At 37.5% G+C, this 26,681-nt stretch overlaps 1 protein-coding gene across 4 annotated transcripts in view; it reads left to right on the top strand.

Moving 5' to 3' along the window:
- LOC139149655 (TNF receptor-associated factor 3-like) overlaps positions 1 to 26,681 on the top strand; it is a 42,607-nt gene that overhangs the window by 8,214 nt on the left and 7,712 nt on the right. The window contains exons 1-8 of one of the 4 annotated variants that reach the window (XM_070721507.1): positions 3,594 to 3,725; positions 13,477 to 13,718; positions 15,064 to 15,400; positions 17,120 to 17,197; positions 17,848 to 17,922; positions 20,300 to 20,575; positions 21,113 to 21,317; positions 22,309 to 22,652. In XM_070721507.1, coding sequence (XP_070577608.1) covers positions 13,516 to 13,718; positions 15,064 to 15,400; positions 17,120 to 17,197; positions 17,848 to 17,922; positions 20,300 to 20,575; positions 21,113 to 21,317; positions 22,309 to 22,652 — 1,518 coding nt within the window. In that variant the 5' untranslated portion in view covers positions 3,594 to 3,725; positions 13,477 to 13,515. Of the gene's footprint in view, positions 1 to 3,593; positions 3,726 to 12,497; positions 13,719 to 15,063; positions 15,401 to 17,119; positions 17,198 to 17,847; positions 17,923 to 20,299; positions 20,576 to 21,112; positions 21,318 to 22,308; positions 22,653 to 26,681 lie in introns of those variants that run through there. The other 3 variants (XM_070721505.1, XM_070721506.1, XM_070721508.1) reach the window with 3 other exon arrangements.

The following is a 26,681-nucleotide window of genomic DNA, read 5'->3' as shown; positions in this document are numbered from 1 at the left end:
CTAAAGAGTTTTGTGCCTTGAGTTTCAATCTGCGACAAATATCTCATGCGGGATAGCAACGGCAACAGATGTAGTAAGTTTGTCACCCTGGTATGCAAAAGCATTATGGAACTTGTCCCATTGAAGTAAAAGCGACTCATAAGCCTCAGCTGGTGTTTCACATTAGCAGTAATTACTTTTGATGTAGTAAGGGTTTAAGTTTATTGATGTATGTATTTAGGTATGTGAAACTATCACTATAATAAAAAACTAACTAAACTAACTGTTGCAGACCTGTGTACATTACAGTCAGGTTTACATCGATTTGAACCTCCTTGACTGGGTTGTACCTTTTCTTGGTTATCCCACAATGCATTGCTGTGACTGTATCAAACACCATGTACACACTTAAAACAACAAAAACATACCGATTTTGTGTTGTACAATGGATTGTTATATAAGAATGACACAAATTTACAACGCTAAAAAATACCTTGTGGTTTTGTATCCATCGGCGATGAAAATATAGATTGGGGTGTAACCTGCCATAGTGTTCTATGAGTAACATACCCTGTGTACCCTATGGGTAAACAGTTCTAGGAGTAACGTACACTTCGTATACCCTAGCACACAATGCATCATGGAACCAGTAAAAAACTTTATCATGGTCCAAGCATGCAAAAGGTATCAATATCAAGTATTGAGCTACCTCCTAATCATCCCACACAAGTTCTGTTCTTCCATGCTTACACAATTCATATTTTTCAATTTTTGCTGTTTTTTGTGTGTTTTGTGGGTTCTCTTCTGCCAGCTTTGCACCTCAGCGTACTTGCAGGGCCACAGGCATCTTCATACATATCAAACCTCTTCGTTTGATCAATGGACTTCAAGTTTTCAACAAAACTTTAAAAATGTGAAAATTTTACTGGTCAAAAACACCTACGCACACATGTCTGGCAATGTACCTGCGCCAAGGTGACACAGACTTCTGTTGTACATCCTGGTGTTTCATGCTCTGATACATGTATGAGTAGACATAAATAAACATCATTCTGTTTCCAGAGAAGTCCTACATTTTTTGCAACATTTTGACTTGTCTAGAGTAAAACACTGTTACATCTCTGTACTGAACATTTATTATTTATTACAGACAAATAATTTTCAAATTAGTGACGAATGTCTTTCTGAAGCTTACATCATTTACATATTGATTTATTTGCTCATCAACAGCGCCATCAGGCAGCCACTTACAGACGACAAATAAAAGAAAAAGGATAAAATACACTAAAATTTAAACAAACAAAAAAGTACCCTAAACATCAAACAATGACAAAAACAAATTAACATGTCTTTTAAAAGTTGAATGAGATTCATCCTAAACATCGACATCGCAAACCTTATCCATCAAATCATTTAAAAGTCGTGATGTACGTCCAATCAGACCATTTTGTAACATCAACTCTACAGTAAGGGATGTGTAATAGAGGTCTAAGTCTAGCAGAGTATCTAGGCACGCATAGACCATAAAAACCTGTACAATCTGTAGAGTCATAAGAAGATAAAAGGTATTTACGCACAAACATACAATCGAATAGTTTCCTACACAAGAACAAAGGTTGAATTTTAAAAAGATTACAGAGCAAGTTATAGTCACAATTACACCAAGATGAAGAGTCACTGTGACATCCCTGTTTATGATGTAAATATCTAAGAAAATGTTTCTGAATTGACTCAATACAGTTTGCCTGACTGTCAGAAATTGAATTGAAAATGACTATTATATTCTAAAATTGGACGCACCATAGTAATGAACAGGTGTCGAAGGACAGCAACTTGAGTAATCAAATTAAAATTGCGTTTAATGAGACCAATTATGTGATTGGCTTAACCTGCAATAGAGTCAATGTGATGAACAAAAGTCTTAAAGGCATGCGTTGGCACCAGATTGTCTCATCAGAAAATTTACCCACAAGATTATAATTTAAATGTAAAACAAAAAAGGCTATCACACCTCCATATCCTCTTACAGACCAGAACAAAGGTGATCCCAGGGATCGCCAGAAATGCCTTTAAATATTATGTAGGAGCCACCATAGTTCATAGCAAGTTGATTCATTACAACTTTTAGGAAATTCTACGCCATGTTCCCATGTTGATTTAGACTTGATATTTGAATTTTCAATATGATATGAAATGGGGTAACATAATATATTTTTAAGAGACCCATCGCAGGGTGTCTTCTAACAGCAAAATTTGTCAACTTGATAACATATTATTTAACCATACCTACGTAAATTGGACTAATACAATCGAGCATTTTATTGACACCTAGAAAGTAATGGCTTTCATATTCATTGAAGCTCCACAGTTCTGAACCATATTTCAAAATGAGTAAAAGTATAGTGTCAAATACCACAATGACAAGAACACCATTACTACGCCTAGGAAACATGCCAGTTTTCTTTGTACCTCTCTATTTTGGCTAGTATAAGCCTTTTACTACTAAGCTACAGCATAGTAGTAAAAGACCATCATTGTCTATGTTACATGAAGATAAATAATAGGATATTACATTAACTATCTCAAAAATTCATAATTTTGTTTTAAAAGATATCACTGCCTTAAAATCTACTGTTGCTACGAATAAATTAAACAGTGGAAGGGATGGCCTCAAAAGATGCCCCTTTTTGAAGGCATTCCTCGGAAATATTTTCATCCAAAATCAATAGCTTTTAGTTATATGTTTCAAACGATGAGCTCATTCAGTTTTGTATAAATAATGATGAAAGTTGGCCAATTTTCTGAACATGTTTTTTTCTTACTTTTTTCCACTTGCTGGATAGACTCAGAAAAAGAAATTGCTTAACGTTAGTTTTCGGAGTTTTTCGAGAGAGTTCTTTGATTTTGGCTGCAGGCTTCGATATCCATCGTCGCAATATACGACAGTTTTGTTCAAGTAAGCAGGCCTCGATCTCACGTCCATAGATAGAAACATTTTGAAAACAAAAACGAAAGTATTTAATTCGGTATTCTTGGTCGATGATGGCGTTCGCTGGCTACGTAATTCAATATACTCGAGCGATGCGCAGTATCTCAGGATCGGACGTACTACTTTGCCCGCACGATATGCCTATCGAGATGTTACTCCAGTGGAGTTACTACTTTTTAATGAGAACAAAAGTAAATTTTAATTACAAATTTGTACAGGGTAAACGTACCTTTTAAAACAAATTTTAACCACCTGTAAAGGTTTATTGCAAGAAATTAAACGGAGTATCACGCTTACCGTGCGATAGTATATACGCAGAGATTGATGACTGCCTATTTCAAGATTTCTGTTCACAGTTTCCTCATGATTATTTCAAGCAATAATGTAAAGAACACCACTGATAAATTGTGAGCTGTTTTAAAATTTTCTAAACTGTATTTTGGGGCAAAGTTGACTATTGCAAAGCCCACAATATCTGAAGTAGTGGTATCTGTTGTCGCGCGAAAATACGAATAAGTCAATAAGACTTGTCAAATAACGTACGCTGTGCTCGCTCTCAACGCAAACCTGTGACGCTGTAAGCTTATACGACGTAACACTCGATGACTGAGAGTAAACATGCCGGGCTCCGTTTCCGAAATTTCATCTGCAAATTAGGCTGATACTGGGGGCTGAAAAGTGGGCAATATTCAAGACGTGGTACGCAACTATGACAGGATACGGTGCCGCCAATACGAGACTGCTTTGTCTTTGGCAGGTATGATGTCATCTGTCATGTCTGTGGCCATAACACTTCTTGGAATGCACCACCTTTTTTACCTACTTGAATACGCAAGCGCTCGGGCTTGTTGCCAAGTTCGCCGTCTCATGGAGAAGTGTCGCCCCGTCTCCGGCAGAGCAATTAATATTCTTGTTGATAAAGCATTGCTATTTCCCGATCCCAGAAATTGGCAATGGATGTGGAGCAAATTCAGCACAATAGTTGATCACAGTCCCAGGGGACTGTGATTTGATGCACGTTCATAGTTTTCCAGATTTGTATTGTAGCTTTCCAACATGGAGGTGGCAGCAGTGTTTTTACCTCCATCCATGCTTTCCAGTCACCGTTAAACTTTGCCAATGATAATAGTTTTCGTCCCGTCATTTATATGAAGCTGCTTGGCCGCGGTGTCAACTTTCGGTATACAGCTTACAGTTTAAATTTTGGATTTTGGAATATTCAATGCATAGCAAGAGAGACCTGTTGTGTGGGTTCCTGATGCTCGGCTACATTCAGAGGGGACGCTCTCATTTGTATGTAACAGTTTGAATAGATTCATACTCAATAAATATTATATATGAACAAAAATTGTAAAGTTGGGTTTACTATGTCAAGGCTGCGTTCAAATAATGGTGGGAGGGGGGAGGGCTGGAGGAATCGCGATTACAATCCTATTTTTTTCAGATCCCCCTCAATACCCTCAAAAATTTTCAAGTCCCCCCCCTGTCTAATATGATCTAAAATTTTCAATTCTCCCCTCCCCATAATCATATAGCCACATATATATTAGGAATGCAGACAGAGTAAAAATAAACATTGTGTAGTTCTGCACGCATGTGTTCGACACACCTTATTAGCAGGTTGTTAAGCCAGTTCCTTAAATTCATTCATTTTTAAATGTATCTGTTGACTTTTTGGATTTATCAGTCTAAGCCGACTTGAGTTTATCCAACTCTGGCCAGGTCAATGACACCAGCTGAAGAGCACACAAAGTGACAATCATGAGAGAGTATGCAAATTGTGAATTCCTGGCTACATTTTGCCAAATTGTGAAAAAATGAGCACATAGACCTTCGGGAAAAAAAAATTCAAAAGTACAAGACATGTACAATTTGGATACTACTTATGAATATTTTACAAAATTGACAATACTGGAAGGTTAAAATATTCCATGGAATAAATGTTTTAATCTCAGAAATTTTGGGTGTAATAATGGCAAATTTGGTAAAATATAAATAATTATGCCACTTCGTCACACATTTTTTCATTTAAATTAGAGTCTTTAATGTTCATAGGTTTACTTTTGTGTTATTGTGCGATGAGATGTGAAAATTTCATTCACTGCATGAACTTGAAATAAATGGTTTTATATATTGATTTTAAGTGATTTTCAAGAAAAACTGACTTTTCATTGTACATTTGTATAAAATCAAGCAAGGTGATCCATCTTTTTTTTCTAATTTTCTCATATGCCAGAATTCAAAAATCCATGGCAACTGTTACAGTACATTTACCAATGATTTTGACGATGAGATACAGCTGGATATTGATACACTACCTAATTAGGTTTGTCAGTTTGCTCTCAAATTTACCCTTTTAGTGGTCAACTTTTACAACTTTGCGCCAACATCAGACAGACTAAAACAGCAGGTGACGCAGCCAGATGTCTGTAAACTAATTTACTATGTAGTATGTTTATATCTTTACAGCAGCTATCAGTTTCAATGGTGACACACACAGAGACTGGTTGCCAAGTTTTACAAGCAGTTCAAATTCACGGAGAGGTGGTAAAAGAACAACGTTACTGCAAATTTAGACTCGGAGGACAGTGTTCTTTGTAGTTGAATATCAATAAAGTTCATGACTTCAAAAATAATAGAGTGATGTGTAAAATGAACAAACTTTACTTTGGTTATCAACAAATGAATGACACCACATTTCTCAATGAGCTGACATCGGGGCCTACTTCAGTACGAAGTGAACTAAGGGGTTTCAGGCTATTTCGTGAACGTCATTTGTTTTCTATATTGACAAGATTGTAGCGACAAGCGATAAAAACATTGCAACATTGTAAGAGTGTTTATCATTTCTAGTTGATCCGACGTTTTTATTAAACACAAAAAAATAGACTGTTCTTTGTAGTTGAATATCAATAAAGTTCATGACTTCAAACAAAATCTAAAACTAACAACACAAATCGATCTGAAAGAATCAGAACATTTGAGTAGCGATAGCAATGTCTGGAAGTCAGGGCTTCGAGTCAGCAACTTTCTAGTCTAATAAAACTCAGACAACGAGATGTTCTGGTATTGCCAGCCATGGTGGGGCTTTGTATACATACGCTGACACGTAATTAGCAGCTATCAGTTTCACTGGCATAATGATCTGTACATTTGTACAAACAGACGTTGAACCAGACAAAAAATGCATCACATCACACATCACTCTATTATTTTTGAAGTCATGAACTTTATTGATATTCAACTACAAAGAACACTGTCCTCCGAGTCTAAATTTGCAGTAACGTTGTTCTTTTACCACCTCTCCGTGAATTTGAACTGCTTGTAAAACTTGGCAACCAGTCTCTGTGTGTGTCACCATTGAAACTGATAGCTGCTGTAAAGATATAAACATACTACATAGTAAATTAGTTTACAGACATCTTGCTGCGTCACCTGCTGTTTTAGTCTGTCTGATGTTGGTGCAAAGTTGTAAAAGTTGACCGCTAAAAGGTTAAATTTGAGAGCAAACTGACAAACCTAATTAGGTAGTGTATCAATATCCAGCTGTATCTCATCGTCAAAATCATTGGTAAATGTACTGTAAGACTCCTAGTCTTCCATGTGTTGCTCTCTGGCCTGATCTTGTGTACAAGTATGTTTCACTGTCAATTGAGCGCCCTGACCCAAACTCTTCTTCAACTCGGCAACTACATCAGAGTTAGAGCTCTCACTGTCACTGCCGATATGTAGTGACAGTGACACTGCCCGTACCGTAGGCAGTAGCAGGGCAGTAGCTGTACAAACTTTGTATTTTGGCAATATTTTTTGTTCAGTTTTAATATACAACTGCGTTCTTGTTCTACTCCCTACAGCATGTTGAACTGTCCAGTATTCAGCTTGCCAACACAGCCTGTAAATACGTACCGCACATTTGTATCATTGACGAATGACTTTCAGTGTGAACTCTAATTCAATTATCACCAATATTTAGATGAACGGGCTTTATTGACAAACTGAATATTGTGTTTTTCAGCATGCCATAGAGAGACACCAAGAAACTGTATTTGATACATTGCACAGAAATGCTGAAAAAGTTATACAACAATTGCAGCTCCTGTCCCGTTACAAGGCCAACTTGATTTTATGAAAATTTAATGGCATTCATACATTTTTAGATTTTTTTCGAGATTAAAGTGGCACTCCCACTTGGTAACATTTTTAAAACACATATTTTTAATGCCAACGGTCGATATTTGACGTGGCGACTGCACGCGGAGTGCGAGATATAGATAGAAACATGTCGTTTCCCGAGCGTATTTTTCACATCCGAAGTTTTACGATCGTTTCTGATTATGACCCGAAATCCCCCGAAGGTTTGTTGTTGTGCTGATTGACGATATTCTAGGGAGTCCATAATAAGTTAGAATGACGCAAATAGTTTACCTCCCACTGCGAAGACTTTATATACAGCATTATGCCTTTACCTCAGATAAGTTTTTTTAAAAGTTTTCCTTAGTTTTTGTCGTTTGTATTATTCTCAATCAGTTGTATTTATTATATTTTTAACCAATACCACATAGATATCAGTTTTTACGTGTAAAATATTAGCCGCCTCTGATGACTACATTTTGTCGTCTGCCACAGGGTTACGCGTGGTTCGATACATAGCGGCCGCCGCGTGGTGTGCGTCTATGCATACCACGCGGCGGCCGCTATGTATCAACCGCACGTAACTGTGCTAGTAACCTATGCGAATTCTGGTTGAATCAGTAAAAATTGTTTTTCGTTTATTCGCCAAGTCAGTAAGACTCAGCTTTCTCCCACCGGCCACCACCGATCACCGACGCGAGTGGTAGTGTGGCGTACAGCAGCGTCAGCGTAGACTCGTACTCCATAGCTTAGTTGACAATGGCACCAGTGCCGAACGTTCGATGTTTGGAAGCTGAATTTAGGTGGGCCACCGGAATTCAAACTTACTTTTTTTAGGACATGTTTTTGTCGATATCTCGCGAACCGCGCGCAGTCGCCACGTCAAATATTGACCGTTTGCATTAAAATGTGTTTTTAAAATGTTACCAAGTGGGAATGCCTCTTTAAAGTCATAAAATGCAACAAAACAGTTCCAGAGATTAATTATTACTAACATTAGAACCATTGGATGACATGGAAATGTTTAGAACCAAAATAGAACCAAGTCCCCCCTCGACTACCCCCAGAATTTTCGAATCCTCCTCCCCCCCCTCCCCCAATCAGCATTTTTATTGAACGCAGCCTAAATGCAGGGGTGGAAGGTATACCCGTACCCATGGTGTACTGAGCATCCCTCTGTGCTGCACTTTGCTTCAGGCCTCTCAGCTGGCCCGCTCACTAAATACATGCCTGGCCATAGCTAAAATAGCAGACATGATGAATAATCGATACACCATGGGTGTGCTGAGCTCTGCATGGCTGGGCTGTATGCTACTGCCAGGTTACTGGCTACGCCTTCTAGTAGCCGGTAATATACAGTCCTGCCACGTGCATAAGCCAGGCAGGCTCTGTCTGTTCATTCAACATACCGAATGAACCTTTAAAAGGGAGCCGACATTATTTACGGCTTTTTTTGGGGGGGGGGGGTGTCACTCAAAATAATTGAAAGCTACAAAGAGGGGGGGGTTACTCAAAATGTGGAGAGAAAGAAGGGGGTTGGTTACTCAATTTTTGGTGCAAAATGAATTGAAACCCCTCTCAGATTGCACCATTTCACACATCAATCTCTCACGTTGGTATTCTATGTACAGTACAGTAATAAAACAACACTAAAATGATCAACATTGTATATATATTTAGGCCAGCAACAAGTACAATGCCTCACAAAAATTACACCCAAGACCATGATCGGCAAGCCAGAGCTGGACATGAGAGATGCTGTTGCATCGATAAGGGAGACGGTCACCGCGTGATGTACACGGATATAAGAGAATACGGTCCCTCAACGTAGCAGCCTGCGACAGACTTGACCCACGACCCACTGTTGATCACCATCGCTGACTTCTTTTAGTAGTATGTGGCAAGAAATAGTCAAATGACAGGAAAAAATAGACAAAACGAGCAGGTTTTTGCGGCATTTGACCGGAAAATTGCACGGCTATATGCATAGGGACATGTCGAGATATCCTGTGACTACAACAGTCATGACAGTGATCGAACGGCCTACTGTAGACCGACCGGTGCCACGCAAACTTTGTTGTAGTAGCTTCAGATTGCCAGGCAGGTCTGAATCCTCGTTCAAATGAAATACACCACTAAAAGACCTATGAAAGGCCCTTCACTTGACATGATATCTGTACTCGGCATTCTCGTTTGCTCCACATCACAGGGGCAAACTGGAGGAGTTGAATTCTCCACAGCCGTGGGGCGCACCATATACCCGGTTCTCTTGACACCGACGTTCACGCAGACCCCACGAAACAGATTCTTCTTGATGCAGTGGGCATTGCTCTGCAAGCTGTAGATTTGTGTAGCTTGCCTTATTGTTGACTGGACTCCTGTTGGGCCTCTGGAAATAAAAGCTCTCGTCTTTGCTAGCAACGTCGTAGACTAGATCTTGGTCATTTGATAGTGTGTGGGCATATACACACGTACAGGTAAGTGTTCTCAAGTGCGCTTGAGAGATAACAGTAGCTGAGCCCAATTCAAGAAAATCATGATCAAATGTGATTTCAATACAGCTTGTAATTCCTGTTCAATATTCAGCAGATATTTAACTTAGATTAATTGACCTTTTATTGCGTGTTAGATTTGGTAAGTGGGTATGCTTGTGATAGATCGGCTGCCATTTTAACAGCGGCAATATGGCAAACATTGTAATCAATCCATAACTTGGTGCGGCTTTCTTAGATATGTAAGCTTTGCAAAGATGGGTCAACTGTTCATGTTGGTGATCGGAGCACGACGGAGCACGATTTGTTGATCACCATGCATTTCCTGCTAAGATTGACCCTTCGCTTAAAAAAGCGCGCGCCCGATCAATCGCCGAAAAGTTAACCAAAAGCTTGAGAAGAGAACGAAAAATGTCCAATAACTCTTTGCCAAAAATGGTCAGGGGAAAGAAACTCAGAAAACTTCCTGAAGAAATCCTTACATTAAACAATTTTAACATGGTAGAACGTCTCCAATCGACTTGGGCTGAGACACTTCCGGGTAGCCAACAGTCTCAGTCGATCGTTGGATCTGTCAAGTCATGCAAGTCAGATCGCGCTCTCAGCATAACATTTCAAAGCGAACCCTTGTAACCTTTAACCCTCAGTACATATAAAGTACGTGATTGGTTCTTGCCTTAACCTCATTACATATACGGTACGCCATTGGCTATTCCCAGCTATCCTCTATATGGACATTACCCGAACTGCTCAGTGTTGAAGCATTTCTGCATAGCTGTAGTGTCTGTAGCCTGACTACGGCACTGTACTGCACTCATCGATTGTGTCTGTTCAAGCTGTTGTGTAAACCTACACTGTAGTCGCAAATAAATAAACAAATATTTTTTTCCGAACTTTGTTGTAAATCAAGTTGTAAAATGTTTAACACAGCAGAATCTATTAAAGTAATATCTTGCAACTTGCGTTGCTTAAAATGATTGTTTTATCATATTTTCTGAGGCTTTAGAATTTTAAAAATACCTCAGTTTCAGCTTTCAGCACCAGCCTTGGTGTTGTCTGCGACCTTGTTATCACACCAATCAAGCCCTGACACAACATTGTTGTGATTTTCAATCAGATTGGGCATACACAAACACACAATCATGGCCTCATCTATTCAAATGAACACAAGGCAGTTTCAGCATATTTGAGTGCCTTCATCCACAGACAAAGCATATGCATTTGTGTATCCAGCCACTTCTGGACTTATGAAGTGCATTTACACTCAGTGTGATAGTTTTCGGACAACCTCAGTTTTCGGACATTTAATGACATGCTGTTGGTTGTACTCACTTCGCTTTGTATTGATAGCGTTTTACAAGTCATGTTACCACATATTAAGTCAGGTGACGGTGCTGTCCTGTTTTGAATAGTAATTTTTTTCGGTAGAAGCTATTTCGGGCTACAAACTTGGCAAAGTTAACAACACCGTACGATACAAGGTGTCGAAAGCAACACACAGAGACAGCCCATGTCCAATATCTAAGCGCTATACACATCGAAATATAGTTGCGTCGTCCATGGAATAAACATAACTAATTTATATGAAATTTTTATAAACAGTTTTCTAAACACATCGAAATTGAAAATCAGGGGTTTGAAGTTTCAAAATATCAATATTTAGCCCCTATAATTACATTCAAAATATGACGTCGGATTACCACGATAGCAGTCCGATTTCTACGCACTCAGCATGAAGTCAACAATTTGGCAACTTTGAACCCTTAAATACCACTTCCGTCATGTTAACAGTTTAAGGAGAAACACAATAAAGTTTCAAAGGGTATGGTAATAAGATTCCGTACTGCTCGTCATTTATGACCCTGTCCGAAAACTGTCACACTGAGTGTACAATCAGATTTGCACACTTTCACTGAGTACACAGTGGTAGAAATTACATTTGGTAGGGACTGTGTCATTGAAATGACTTGATGATGATGCTGCAGTAAAGGTCTTTTCGACATGCAACCTGCAGAGATAGTATGGGTTATATGGATAGAATAAAGTTTCCAAGTTCAAAAAGTCTAGGCCTTAATTTATACAATAATATACCCCCCTACTGGTCCATAATGGACAAAAGCAAACAGTGCATGATGACATATGTACAAAGCAAAGCTGAGTATATTATGGAGTGTAAAGTTTGCTCTCATCCATTATCTACCAGTAAGACTGAGGTACATCATTGTTATTATTTTATAGTTTTGGCAATGCCAGTGAATTTGTAGATGTAGTAAACATTTTTTTGCCACAATGTTGAATAATCTGATACATTATCAGTGATAATGGGGGGGGGGGGACTTGTCACAAAATTCACAGGAATTGTCAAAGCTGAAATATAATATTTGATGCATAATTTCAAGGAAACTGGTGTTTTTTAAAAATCATTAAAGCCCCAATAGCTGCGAATTTTATGCATATTTTCATGATTTTATTTTCAAACCAAAGTTCGTTTGTGTAAATGTGCTAACTGAAGGAAATGCATAGAAGTATCACTGCTTGCTGACTGGGACCATGCCTACATGTTTGAACAAGTTAAGTAATAAACGGGTGCCGCACTCATAAAATGGGGCCCCCACATAAAAGAAAAAAAAAATGCAGAGTTTCTTGCTCATCCACATGGTGATCGTACTAGAAACAAACATGATGCCATTTACTTGAATGCACCGCACACGTACACGATGGCCAACATTTGTTGTTGTAATCTTTTTCTTCTTTGTCATATGATTAGTTTTTGAAAATGACAGGAAATCTAAAATGATGTTAAAACGTTTGAATTTACATACCACTTTTGACACTTGTGACAATGTATAATATTACACTTTTTCAGTCTTTAATACTCTTGAATACTCTTGAAAAATTGAGGATATTTTGAGATCAGTTTATCACACATTTGCAGCTATTGGGACTTAAAGCATTGGTGAGTTTCTGATCATGTCATTGTGCATCGAGTCTGTTGTCTGGCCTGCTTGGTTCTCCTGACACTATATTAGTCAAATATGCTTAGCTGTCTAGTAGGAACAGGTTATCCATACTAGCAATAAACATCTCTGATAAAGTTTGCCACTGTATATCTTGAATACTTAGCGATGATGGGATATGTTAGGGTTGGCTTAAGGAAATTGGTATAAATACGAAAGTTATTTTGACCATTTTTGACGGAAAAAATTGAATTTTTTATCAAGTTTTTACTTCAAAGTTTATTTTTGTAGTCAGGTTTAGACAAAGGAAATGTTTTTTGACCAAAATGATCAGTACAGGAAGAAAATAATGATACAAATAAGGCTTCCTAACATGTCACACTGCTTCATATGCATGCAACTCAAAAATTATATACATTGAGACGAGGCTTCGTACGTCACTATTGACTATTTTTAACTTGTCTGCGGGGACTTGTTAAGTAGGTTCTCTGATCCACTTGTCTGTCTCGCTACAGCTGTTTCTGAGATATTGCCATTCAAACGTGAAGACTGATAAAATTGCACATGGGATACAATTCATATAATTCTGTGATACGATCCAACATTTGCTGCCTGGTAGCCATTGCAACATGAAATTTTTCACATCCAGCACCCTTTAAACAGGTCATGTTACCTCAGCTGATGAAGTTCAAACTTAGCATGAGATAGTGCAGGCTGTTCACGTAATTGTAAGTATGCTATGAATGACACAGCAGCAACTGCATTTTAATCACAATCCACCCTCGCATGTTGTCTGGCACATGGCGGTCTCTGTAGGGTAAAGAAATATTTCTAATGCTTTCAGGAACCTTTGACATGTGAGTGTACGAAAGAGTTAAGTTACTGATGGTGAAAAAAGAAAATGCTTTCCACTATACTTTGATTTCAGGTTCTGTTCCAGATTTAATGTGTTGATAATTATGGTATAATGGCATCACTGTCTGGAAGTGCATCTTCATTCCAATCACTGATACCCCCTGATTCCATGGAAGATGGATACCCTCTCAGCATATTTGTGAGTAAGCCTCCAAAGAGCTGTATATGTCCATACTGTAAAAAAGTTATCAGATCACCATATCAAGTGGAATGTGGACACAGATATTGCTATGGTTGCATCAACAAACTTATAAGGTCAGTGTAAGTTATTATAGTATAAGTTTGATAAAATAATATGTTAATTCAGTTTGAAATGGCCCATCTGTACATTGTCAGTACAAAATTTGAAGAGCTATTGTGGGACGTTTTTTTCATTTTGTCCATCAGATTCAGAGATGCTCTTTGGGATTGATTAGGATGATGAGAAAAGAGAAGTGAAGCCGCCATTATTTCAATAAGGAGAGGGCTTAAACACGAACTTACAGGACCGTGGGTGCACAATAGGGGGATTACTGATGACGCAGCCATTTGCATACTCTGGGCGGGAGTTTTTGAATTCTCATTGCATCACTTTGACCATGTGATAAATTTGAATAATCATGACGGGCACTTTCGTGACATATGCAAAGAGAGGTCATAGAGTCGTACAGGGAACACATTTTGAAACATATGCGTTCTCCGACAAAACAGAACACATTTTCAGTATATTTTCGACTCAAGTTTAGTCGCTATATATTCGCAAGATTCAATGACAATACACGCCTGAAGCATTGCAAAATCATGAGATTCTGGGACTAAACACGGCACGTCTGATCAGTAGCGTGGCTTTTTTACATTTGTATAGATTTACAATAATCTGACTTTAGTTTTACAGGGGAAGTTCCTGTTTAATGGAGCTTGTTGGCAGGAGGGGGAGGTAGGAGAGGGCATAGTTTATGTACAGTTTTCTCTGTCCACTCCAGTTTGTTCATTACATCATAACATATTGTATTTCCATGGCAAAATACCCTGTCTTGTTTGTGGCACTTGCATGTTGCATGTTAAATATGAGCACATTATTGTCCTTCAAAATATACAGGGATAAATATCAAACAATTTGAATCATGAATGTGTAGGATGAGAACTTGTTCTCTGAAAGTGTTGCATACCTAATAAGAGGCAATAACATGCCATATTCTCCTGGCATACAAATTTACTATTCATCCTATGAACAGTTTATGGCTCGTAATACTTAGAAAGACTATAAACATGAGGGCATCACAGTTTGATTCATTGAATCAGTATCATACAAGACATGAATTAGTCTTGTCCAGAACTTGCATGCATCAAAGAAGGTTCTCGCAGTGAACTGGCTATCAAAATGCAGGCGTGTGTTATATTACGGTAATAGAGGATGCTGCCATAGTCGCCAGATTTCTTCAGTCAAAGCAGAAGCACATCTCATGTCTTTAATATGTTTGGTAAAACCACTATATTTTACATGTACATTATACAAAGAAATTTTACAGATATAGGAGTGTGATTTGAAGCTAGGCCAAATATAATGCCATCTAAAGTGACCATTTCCCAAGCATAAGTTGTGTTTTTTTGTTTTCTCTAGTGAGTCAGAAAGTCCAGTTTGTCGTGTAGATGACTGCAAAGAGCCAATAGACCAAGAAGGGTTTTCCAGAGACCATGCTGCACGTAGAGAAATTGACCAGATGAAGGTGTACTGTGATTTGAAAAGCAGTGGTTGCTCTGTTGTAGTCAAACTGAAGGAACTCCAACAGCATCAAATGGAGTGTGATTTTGCTCTCATTGACTGCATGTATAAGAACAGAGGGTGCTCAGTACGGCTTGAGAGGAGACATCTCCCAGAGCATTTAAAATCTGAATGTCAGTACAGACAGGTGACATGCAAATACTGTGGGGAATCAACAACAAATGAAGAGTTACAAGTAAGTTTATTATTTAGAAAATTTATGGCATATTCACATTTCAAGTGAACTGATGTTGCATTGCTATCTTGCATTATCTTTTAAACATATTTTTATGACTCTAACAGCCAATATTTTACATTTTACAAAATCATAGCAATGGCCTTCCTGGAAAAGCTCACAATTGACCCATTGAGTTTCAGTTTTGACGATTGACCCAATTGAAGATGGAACATTCAAAAAATCACTTGCAAATAACTCAGCTGGGGAGTTAGGATTCATTTGAAAACTAGTGTGTGTACCATGGTGGCATGCCTACATGTAGCTTCTAAAGGGGCGCTAGGACTGTAGTTCCCCTTGATAGAATTAGTAAGAATGATGACAAGTCCCTTTGGGGCACATCAGCATAAAATTAGACACAGTTTTCGAATGTCAGATCAGGAGGGTAGCACCAAGGTTTCTTTCTCATTTTCCCTATTCTGTTCATAATTGCAGGCCAAAACATTGGTAATAACAATAAACTGACCACCAATGACAAAAAATTGACCACGAATGACAACAAACGACAACAACTTGAGCACTGATGACAATCATTTGACTGCAAACGACAATGAACTGACCGCCAAAGACCACACAAAGCAATGAACTAACTACAAGACAACTTGACCACCATGTACCAATGACAATGAATTGACCCCAATGACCATAAAGGACAATGAATATGGACTACTTATGTCATTTTCTTGATCATTTTCTATAACCATGAATACTGCCAATGACCATGAAATGGCTGACCACGATCTCACAATGAAGTGACCATGTAGTTCTATATACCCTTTGTCATTGATTACGGTTGATCCCGTTCAAATTTTAATGGTCAGAAAATGATTGCGTTAAATGACAGTGATTGACCATAGTCAAAACACAATCGACCGTATTTTTTTACAGTGAACATGAAAGCAGGGTATAACATTGAAATAGATCATATATTTGAAAAATGTTACAAAAATTTGATGTTCCGTGAATGTGTAATGGCTGGTGTATCAACAGATAGAAATATTACAAGTAATCTGACCAATCAAAATCCGAAGTAGCTGAATTCACATTCTCTTAATGTGCTTACATTCATGTTTTCAAAATGACTGATCTGAGCAGTATTTAGGTTTGATCATCCTACCTACATCACGGACACTGCTTTTATTTGTCATCACCTGAATAAATATGCAAGCCTTGAAGTGTGTATATATTGTCATTCACATCGTTTTTGTTGAGTTGATTTCCCTTGGAATGCCAATTGATGCAGTCCTATAGCACTAAAGTTCCCAAACCTTAGCAATGTGTTGCCATTACTAGTATTAATGGCAGTTCAATGCTGCCCAGCATTTACTTCTAATGAATATAGACACTGTGGATATGCATGCAAACGCCTCATATTTCAATAATGAAAGAACTGTATAGATGTCATCATTTTAAATGGCACAATATCCACGTAGTCTATGTTCTTGCCACAACATTCTCAATTTTTTATCAACAACTTTTTTTTCATTTAAAGTTCTTGCAGATTTACATTTCTATGTAAATAATGCATATTCTGCCTTTGAAAACCATGTGATACAGTTGATATCAGCAATGCCCTATCTCTGCAGTGCAAAGGCAAAGTAGGACATTAATATAATCACAAACTAACTAATTTTGAGAGGAGAGAGTTTTAGGAATTGCCTTCTTTTATTATATTTGCAGCATCACTTAGAAGAGTGTTACATGGCTCCAGTTGAATGTCCAAATAAATGTAGTGTCAAAAATTTAACAAGGCAGGAGGTAAATGGAGATGATTTTTTTTTCATAAATACTGAAAGCGTCCCAGTCTGAGATGAATTGAAGTTAACATCAATTTATCTCTGAAGCATACATCGATCTTGTTTTCTTGTAACTCAGTATGTTGGAAAACCTCTGAGACCTATACAGCTGCAGTGTACCTTTTTTAATTTACAGCCACACTTCTAAAATATGAATTTCAAGCCCTATGATTTGCAATTCAAATTTACTGAAATAGATGAGAGGTGATAGATCAGTACTGCGGACATGCATTTTGCAGAAACCATCTGAGTTGACTTTCTTTTGTCATGAGAAAATGAACATCGATGCAGAAGATGATTTTTCCTCATTTTCCCAGCACACAACAGTCAGTGGTTTTGTGTTTCTGTGTCCTCAAACGCTTGTCATTTATGGAAAAGCATTGAACATGATGAGGAAAAGATAAATTTTCTGAATCTGTGTAGGTGGAAGAGTTTGACCTTGATAATGAAATTAAAGTTGACCTTCTAATGTAGATGTTCATTTCTGTAAAAAAAACTAGAAGATGAAATGTTTTCATTATTTCTTGCACAAGTACCTGTTTCATTGAATGCATGCGTTAACTAGAAGACTTGAAAACAAATATCCAATAGTGTTGTCTTCTTGTCAAATAGATTGAAAAACATCTGCTGAAGTGTCCTCTGCAGCGAAGCACATGTCCCTACAGTCAATATGGATGTCCAGTTAGAGTAAGTGTTCATGTACATACTTCAGTCTGGTGAAATTGTCCTACCTTTGCAGTGGGCTATATTTAAATAATAACACACGCACGCAAGGGCAAGATCACGATTTGTGGCCCACCCAAGGGATGGTGCTCATGACGGAAATATTGATGATGCCCGAGCCGAAGGCGAGGGTATCATCAATATTACCGTCATGAGCACCAGCCCGAGGGCAGGCAACAAATCATGATCTTGCCCGTGCTAGCGTGTGTTATTAATTTCATTACACCGAACAAACATTTTTGTTTTCGAAACTTTGCTTAGAATGCAGTCAAGTGTCGATCAAGACTCGCCACAGTGAAACGTTCTATTTGTTGCTCGATCGCAATGCTACATGAAGTTGAAGGTCAACTTAACGTCTAAAATTGAAGACAGTGTTGTTAAGGTTTTGCTAAATGTCGTCTACTTCAGGTCGAGCTAATTTCTTGTATCTTTTCAAAAGCTATTGCTTTACAGAAAATCCCAAGCAAATGTACGCGATGATGTTGTATGCGCAGAAAGGATGCGCGGTACAGGGCTATATCAACGCACTCGACAGGGCTATATCACCTATGCCATGTTCTATCACTTTTTGTTCTATATCACGTGAGTGAGGCTCAGCCAATCACAGTACCTGGAAAATACGTGAGGTGTAATAATTAAGCAATAAAGCACACCCAGCGATGGTATACCACGAGATTTTGACCAGTTCGCGACATATATGCACGAGCGATAACGAGTGCATGTATGAAGTGAACTGGTCAAAATCTCGTGGTATAACTTTGCTGGGTGTGATTTATTGCTATTACATCATAACAGTATATTGAAAATCTGGCATAGAATGTCAAAAAAAGGATTTCAGCTCTTGCATGTGCCAGCCGTGGTATATCACGAATATACCACGGTTCTTTCCGTGGCTCAACCAATCAAATCGCTGCATTTGCACCATCAATATACTGGTATGATATAATTTATCATAGTTCACTGTAATACAATTTTGTTTCGGAGTGAAAACTCTACAGAGAACCCTTATGCTTAATGCTGTTTTGTATTTTTGGTATAAAATGATCTTTCAAAAATGCATACGACAGTTTTTGCCATCATCACTACAACACAGTTTTAAAACTCGATAAAATGATGTGCAAATGATATTGCCATGATAGAATTCACAAAATCAGAAATAAAACAGATGCAGATTCCTCAGGATGTCAATCTGAACTTTGTGAGGAAATTCTCAACCAAATGGGTATAACCTGGCCATGAACTTGTAGACTTGTGCCCATTGATCTTTATCCTCATAAAATGAGATCAACTGAACCCTTTTTGTATTTTCATTTGTATAAAATGATTGACAACTCTCAGATTTCGCTTGGTCATCACAGCCAGATTTTTCACACATGCCATACTTGCAGAGCAGTAGCTGCTATTAAAGGATCACACAGCATCCGTCACATACCCGGTATATGTGTTTTCATTTTTAGCAAGACACCAGATGAATTGATGGCCTGTTCACTAATTTAGACTGTCTATTTCATATAAAACACTTTCTCATCCATAAGGGATATGCACCTTTGAACTTTTTCGCTTCACTGCCAGGCCGCTTATCAATGGCAATATTGTTCCAACTATTTGAAAGGTTTTAACACCCAGAAAGAGTCAAAATATACTAAACACTGGCAAAAGTGGGACACAGACCTCAAAAAAAGGAAATTCTCTGTGGAATTTGATATACCTTAATATATTCTTGTCAAGGTCTGTACCGATAGTTTTTCACCACTGGCCTGCTCAATCCTCAAATGATCTTCTATTTATAATTGTCACGGACATAAGTTGATTGGAATTTTCACTCAAAAAGTCACTGAAGTCCTAGTTCATTAACTTTCAACAACTTTCAAAACTGTCTTTGTGTCAAATAAAAATTGAACATGGCAAAAATATCCTGACAATATTTGGATGACTATCCTTGCAACATTGTGAGCATGCAGACATGCATGACATGATTTGATCTCAGTTACCCAGACTGTACGTTTGGGCTCTCAGCCGGCCACCCTCAAGACAGTCTGGGGAAATGCTATTCAAAAATCTGTGTGCAAGATGGTGTGATATGAACAAGAGCAATGCATCCTGGGAGCAACTGATCCTTGATATCATGCTTGAGACCAAGTCACACAAAACGTTGTTTCAAGGTGATGTAGAAGTGGCTTAATTTTGAAGTCTTCTCTGTAATTGTGTATGCCAACTATAGCTTTTATTGTTAATGGATCAGTTTACGAACAAGTACAAGATGTGTTTCCTTGCAATGAGTGCACCTTCCAGGGTTTCGTTTTCTGACAATTCTTTCATGTTTTGATCTTGCGTCTTGAAGGGAACTGGTTCTGAGATCGAAGAGCATGTCAACATCGCCGCAAGCGATCATCTTCGCCTTGTTGAGGGTAGCCACTCCAAACTTGAACTGAAGTGTGTCCAGCTGGACAGGCGATGTGTAGAACTAGAAAACCAAAAAAGGATCGATGAGAACAAATTTGAAAAACAGAGTGCAGAACTGGAAGCAGAAAGGCAGAAAGTTGTAAAGCTTGAAGAGAAAGTGACAAAGTTGCAAAGTCTTAGTGAGAAATTAGAGGTCAGAGTAAGAGATGCACAGGTGAGTTACCTTTGACACTTTCAATTTCAATTTCAAGGGTATACATACCTGCAGTATTGACTGATACTATGAACACAGAGAGCTAATCATGATCTCCTACAACTCTCGAAAACCAACCAACTGAACCAACTGTGAGTTTTTTTGTTTTTTCAGTATTCATTTTGCACTGAACAACAGCATTCTTAACATATTTCACTTTTTACAGAACATTGGATAGTATTCTGCTGAAGAAAATGGTACATTCAAGCCGGAATACACATATTCTGCAATTTCACGTTTTTTTAATCTTTTTTCCCTCATACCAGTTACATAATATTGTCAATTTAAATTTGCTTTGTTTATTGATTTGCTGGCATTTCAAGTGCTTTAAGTTCTCATATCCCAGATTTGCCGCTACCTTGGTAAATGATACATGGGTAACTTGAAATCGGTAACATTCAAGAAATTCAGGGTTCTGAATTTTGAGTAGGACTGATTGTTTTGATACCTTTTTACAAACTCTCCATCTTTTATTTCTAATGAAATTTCTCTTGGCAGAAAATCGTAGCCACGCAAAACGACAGGGTCATGAGAGTTGAACGCGATTTGAAAGACAAGGCCAAAAAAGACGAAATCGTAGAATGCAGGAGGCTCACTATGGCGGTGCAGGAGTCGTGCCGTAAGTTGGACGACAGAGTTGAAAGAATGGAAAATGACAGAATGACTGCCAGGACAGGAAGTAGCGTGCATACAGATGAGATAGGTAAGATACTGTCCCAAACCGGTAAATACACTGAAATTTGCTGAATCAAAGGTAAAATGTACTTGACTACTGGTATATGTAGAGTTTCTACATGTCAATGCGACATGTATGGATTTTGGAGAATTTCACATTTTTTAAAGGAAGCCTTGGATTATGTTTACTAGATTGATAATGACTGCAACAGCAGAAAAATTGCAAGTGTCACCAATCGCTCACTTTAAAATTTGCATTTAAAATTTACATAATCGCTGTGTAGGTGTCATGAAAGGCATGGATTATCAAAAGTGCGTCTGCCAATGGATTTTTCTGTCTACAAAACAAAACATATTTATCATGCTAGTATGGTGGCATCCAGAATGGTGGCAAGTTTGATATCGCCAAAACTGTTGTTACCATGCTTACTGTTGATGAAAATTCTAGACAGTCCAGCCCAACTACCATTTTCACAACTCAACCTACCATTTTCTTTTTGACAATGAAGCTACCGATAAAAGCTGCAATTTAATTGCTCAACTGACTTAGTTTCAACTTTGAGGTGTTTCATAAAGTCTACAAATGTGAACTAAGTCATATTACACAAGATTGGCTTTCAGTCTGCTTGCATCAAGTCAAATAAGCTAATAGAAACTGCCAAGTTATCTCACCTCGTACTCACGTGTGAATCTTGTTTGAAACAATTTGATTTGCTGCTGTAAAGCATGAGATTTGAATGGAATCTCATGTAACGAACGGTGTGTCAGATGAGATGTAGTGAGGGCACCATCAGCTAATGAGAACTTCAAAAAGTAAGCATTGAGATGGAAATATGATTGTCTGTACATTTGATTTTAATCAGATTGATGCAACTGATAACCTTTACTTTTTCAATGATTGCACAAAAGAACTTCAACTGCTATAGATTGTAAGACAAACACCATCAACAATATGAAGAATCTAAATCATTATCAAAAAGGTACGATTGTCACACACTCCTGTTTTTTCACGTTTTCAGCGGAAATGAGGAAGACTCTAACTCAAATTGGAACTCAGCTAGGCTTGCATGACATCCGACTGGCTGAGCAAGACCTGAGATTTCAAGTCCTTGAAACATCGGCTTACGACGGCATACTGATATGGAAGATCAAGGACTACACAAGGAGAAAACATGATGCAGTGGTCGGAAAGACACTGTCACTGTACAGTCAGCCCTTCTACACCAGCAGATATGGATACAAGATGTGTGCCAGGGTTTACCTGAATGGTGACGGCATGGGTAAAGGTACCCATATGTCACTGTTCTTTGTTGTGATGCGCGGTGACTATGACACCTTGCTCACCTGGCCATTCAGACAAAAGGTAGGAAATTTCTGTGAGTTTTTATTAGCTCCACTGTCAGCAACGCGGAGCTTATCAAATAGGTTGATTTGCCGTCATTGTCCGTCGTCATCGTCCGTCATTAATTGCCTTCTCCTCTGATATCGCAAGTCCAATTGCTTTGAAATTTTATATGCAGTTCACTTGGGGTGACCTCACTTAAGTTTATTCAAATTGTGGTGAAATTTGCATATTTGTATTTTTTGGGCATTTTTTGCTGTTTTTTGGTAAAAAAATCTTCTCCTCTGAAACCGCTTGTCCGATTTCTTTGAAATTTGATATGCAGTTTACTTAGGGTGACCTCATATAGATTTGTTCAAATCTTGGTGAAATTTGCATATTTGTATTTTTAAGGCAATTTTTGTCATTTTTGGTAAATAAATCTTTAAAAATCTTCTTCTTCAAAACTACCAGTCAGATAGCTTTGATATTTGGTACATATGTCCTTAGGGATGATCTATTTCAGATTTGTTCAAATTGTGCAGAAATATGCAAATTTGCATTTTTAAGGCAATTTTTGCCATTTTTGGTCAAAAAATGTATTTCTCAAAAGGTACTGGTCTGATAGTTTTGAAATTTGGTATACAGGTTTCTACAGATGAGCTTAGTAAAATATATTGAAATTATGGTGAAATCTGTAATTAGTTTTTTGGGGGCAATTTTTGCCATTTTTGGTCAAAAAATGTGTATTTCCAAAACTACTCATCTGATAGCTTTGAAATTTGGTATGCAGGTGAACTAAATGATATTTATTGATATTATGATGAAATCTGCAATTTTGTACTTGTATGGCAATTTTTTTCGTTTTTGATCAAAAAATGTGTATTTCCAAAACTACTCATCTGATAGCTTTGCAATTTGGTATACAGGTTCCTACAGATCACTTTAATGATATTTGTTGAAATTATGATGAAATCTGCAATTTTGTAATTATGGGGCTATTTTTGCCATTTTTGGTCAAAAAATGTGTATTTCCAAAACTACTCATCTGATAGCTTTGCAATTTGGTATACAGGTTCCTACAGATCACTTTAATGATATTTATTGAAATTATGATGAAATCTGCAATTTTGTAAGTATGGGGCTATTTTTGCCATTTTTGGTCAAAAAATGTGTTTCTCAAAAAGTACTGGTCTGATAGCTTTGAAATTTGGTATACAGGTTTCTACAGATGAGCTAAGTAATATATATTGAATTTCTGATGAAATCTGTAATTTTGTATTTTGGGGCAATTTTTGCCATTTTTGGTCAAAAAATATGTATTTCCAAAATTACTCATCTGATAGCTTTTAAATTTGGTATAAAGGTTTCTATAGATTAACTTAATGATATTTATTGACATTATGATGAAATATGCAATTTTTATTTTTGGGGGCAATTGTTTGCCATTTTTTGTCAGAAAATTTTATTCTCAAAAAACTACTCATCAGATAGCTTTGGTTGACATGTTCTTAGGGATGATCCGATGTGATATATTTAAAGTATGATGAAATCTTCAATTGTGTATTTTTGCAGCTATTTTAGCCACTTTTTTCTGGCCACTGCATTGAGCTATCAAAGATTTCCACCTTCTTCATCAACATGTGTCAAAAATAGTTATTCTCTACATAAACACAGCGGAGCTATATCGGCCGCTAGGTCGCTTGTACAATTTTTAGCTCAACTATCTATGACATGGCATTTATCAGGTAGATTATTGTGTGTGGCAGCAGGTACAATGGGGTCTGTCAACTTTACACATTCCAAGTTTCTACAACAGCTGGTCTGATTGCTTTAAAATATAATTTGCAGACTCCTTAGGGTGGCCTTTGTTAAATTTGTTTAAATTATGTCAAAATTTGCATTTTTGTGTCTTTTGGGCAATATTTTCAATTTTTTGTCAAAAAAACAACTGAAACAACACATCTGATTGCTTTGAACTTCGGCATGTTATAAGATTTGGTACAGAGGACCCTCGGGATAACAGCATGAATACTTGTCACACAGGTTCCAAGTGATGACCTTATTTAGGTTTGATTGAATTGTGATGAAATGTGTAAATTTGTTTTGTTAAGGCAATTAATGTCATTATTGGTAAAACATCTGTTTCTCACAAACTACTGGCTCGATGAATTTGAAATTCAGTGTACAGCAATGACAACATTGACAAGATTGTATGGTTGGGACAATTTTAACCATTTTTGGTCAAAAAATCATCTCCAAAAATCTGCATGTCTGTGTGTTTGAAATTTAGTGTAGATTATCACAAGGATGACCTCAGTTCATGCTAAGGCAAAATTAGCAAGATTGTATTTTGGGGCAATTCTTGCAGAGTAGCAAATGTCATGATACAATCATATGTGACATCAGTGTGAAGTTGGACTGAGTGAATACTGCTTATGTTAGTTTGTGGAGGGAGTGCTGGTGATGCATGGAACTGCCTATAGGATTAGTCGACATTACCTTCTGATCTACTGAAAATATTCTCCTATTCAGTATAGACGGTTACTCTTTGTGTGAATTTATGTGAAAGAATGCTGATTGTGGCTGGAACAGCATATCTTATGGCCAAGATAACCAAGTAATATCCAAGTCACATGTGCATAAGGTTAAGGCTAAATGTGAGTTCAAGAATCTGAATGGATGCCATTTTGTTCTCAGGTGATTTTTTCTAGGGAAGATATGAAGCCTATGAAATTGCTTTCAGTCACTTTTTTGGTATGGAACATGTCTATTTGTAGGTTAAATGTCTTCCTAAATGGCAGAAGAAGTCGTAAAAGCAAAAAAAAATGGCTTTAAATTTGTAATACAGAAAATTTTGAAAGAGGCTGACTTTTGTAAACAAACTTGAAAGCCTAGGCCAAGGGTAAGGTCACAGTTGACGATTTTAAAATCAACTTTCATTGTAATTGTATCCTCTGTTTTCTCAGTGAAAAATAAATATGCATATGTAAACACTATATTTAGTTGGATAGATAGATAGAAACGGTTCTCATTAATTAGCAAAAGGCTATTTAATATACTTCTGGGATTTTGTCCACCATCCAAGGTAATGTCTTAGGGTGCCGTCTACTATCAAGTTACTTGATTGCTTAATATTTCGAAAACGTGAAGTAATGGTAAAGTTGGTCGCATGCATTCCCATAGGAAAAGAAAATTACTTGAAGATATGTGCCTTGAAAGTGAAGAACTTAAACTTTTGCTCAAACTTTCCGTAAGAAATCTTTCAGCCATTCTCTTTCCAAATCAAGAATAAAAATCGGGGGTTACCGTGCAAATTTTGGTACTAGAAAGGCAAATAACCCAAGATTTTCCGATATTTAAAGTTCAAAATGGCTGCCATCCCTGTTGTAACTCTATGGAGAAAAATAAAATTTTAGAATTTAGAGAAACTGAGGAGGTGAAAAGTTTTCTTACACCAAGAGCTTTAGAATGATCCCCAAAAGTGGTATAGCAGAAAAGAATTGTAAAAGTTTGAGAGTACAAATATCTGTCCCCGAGGCACGTTCTACCTTAAACGGGAAATTACGGGACCATGGGCGCACAATAGGGGGATTACTGATGACGCAGTCACTTGCATACATGGGGGGGGAGTTTTTGAATTCTCATAGCATTGCTTTGACTGTATAAGAAATTTGAATAATCGTGATGGGCACTTTCGTAACATATGGAAAGAGGGGTCAAAGGGTCATACAGAGAACACATTCTGAAACATGCGTTCTCCGACAAGAAAAAGGAACATTTTTTAGTTTATTTTCAACTCCAGTTTAGTCACTATATATTCACAGACATCATATGCTGATTGCAAGATTCAATGACAATGAACGCCTTAAATATGGCAAAATTATGGGATTCTGGGACTAAATACGGCATGTCCAATCAGCAGTGTGGCTTTTTCACATTTGAATAGATTAACGATAATCCGGCTTTTATAGGGGAAGTTCTTGTTTAAGCTGAAATAACATACTGCTGTTTTGAGAGCATGGCCATATCCTGTTTATTTGAACATGCCATCGATGCCAATGATTTCCT

This window comes from Ptychodera flava, chromosome 14 (genome assembly GCF_041260155.1).
Source record: "Ptychodera flava strain L36383 chromosome 14, AS_Pfla_20210202, whole genome shotgun sequence".
NCBI classification, from domain to species: domain Eukaryota; kingdom Metazoa; phylum Hemichordata; class Enteropneusta; family Ptychoderidae; genus Ptychodera; species Ptychodera flava.
Note: the sequence above shows the minus strand (reverse complement) of the source record. Positions and strands in the feature narration are given on the sequence as shown.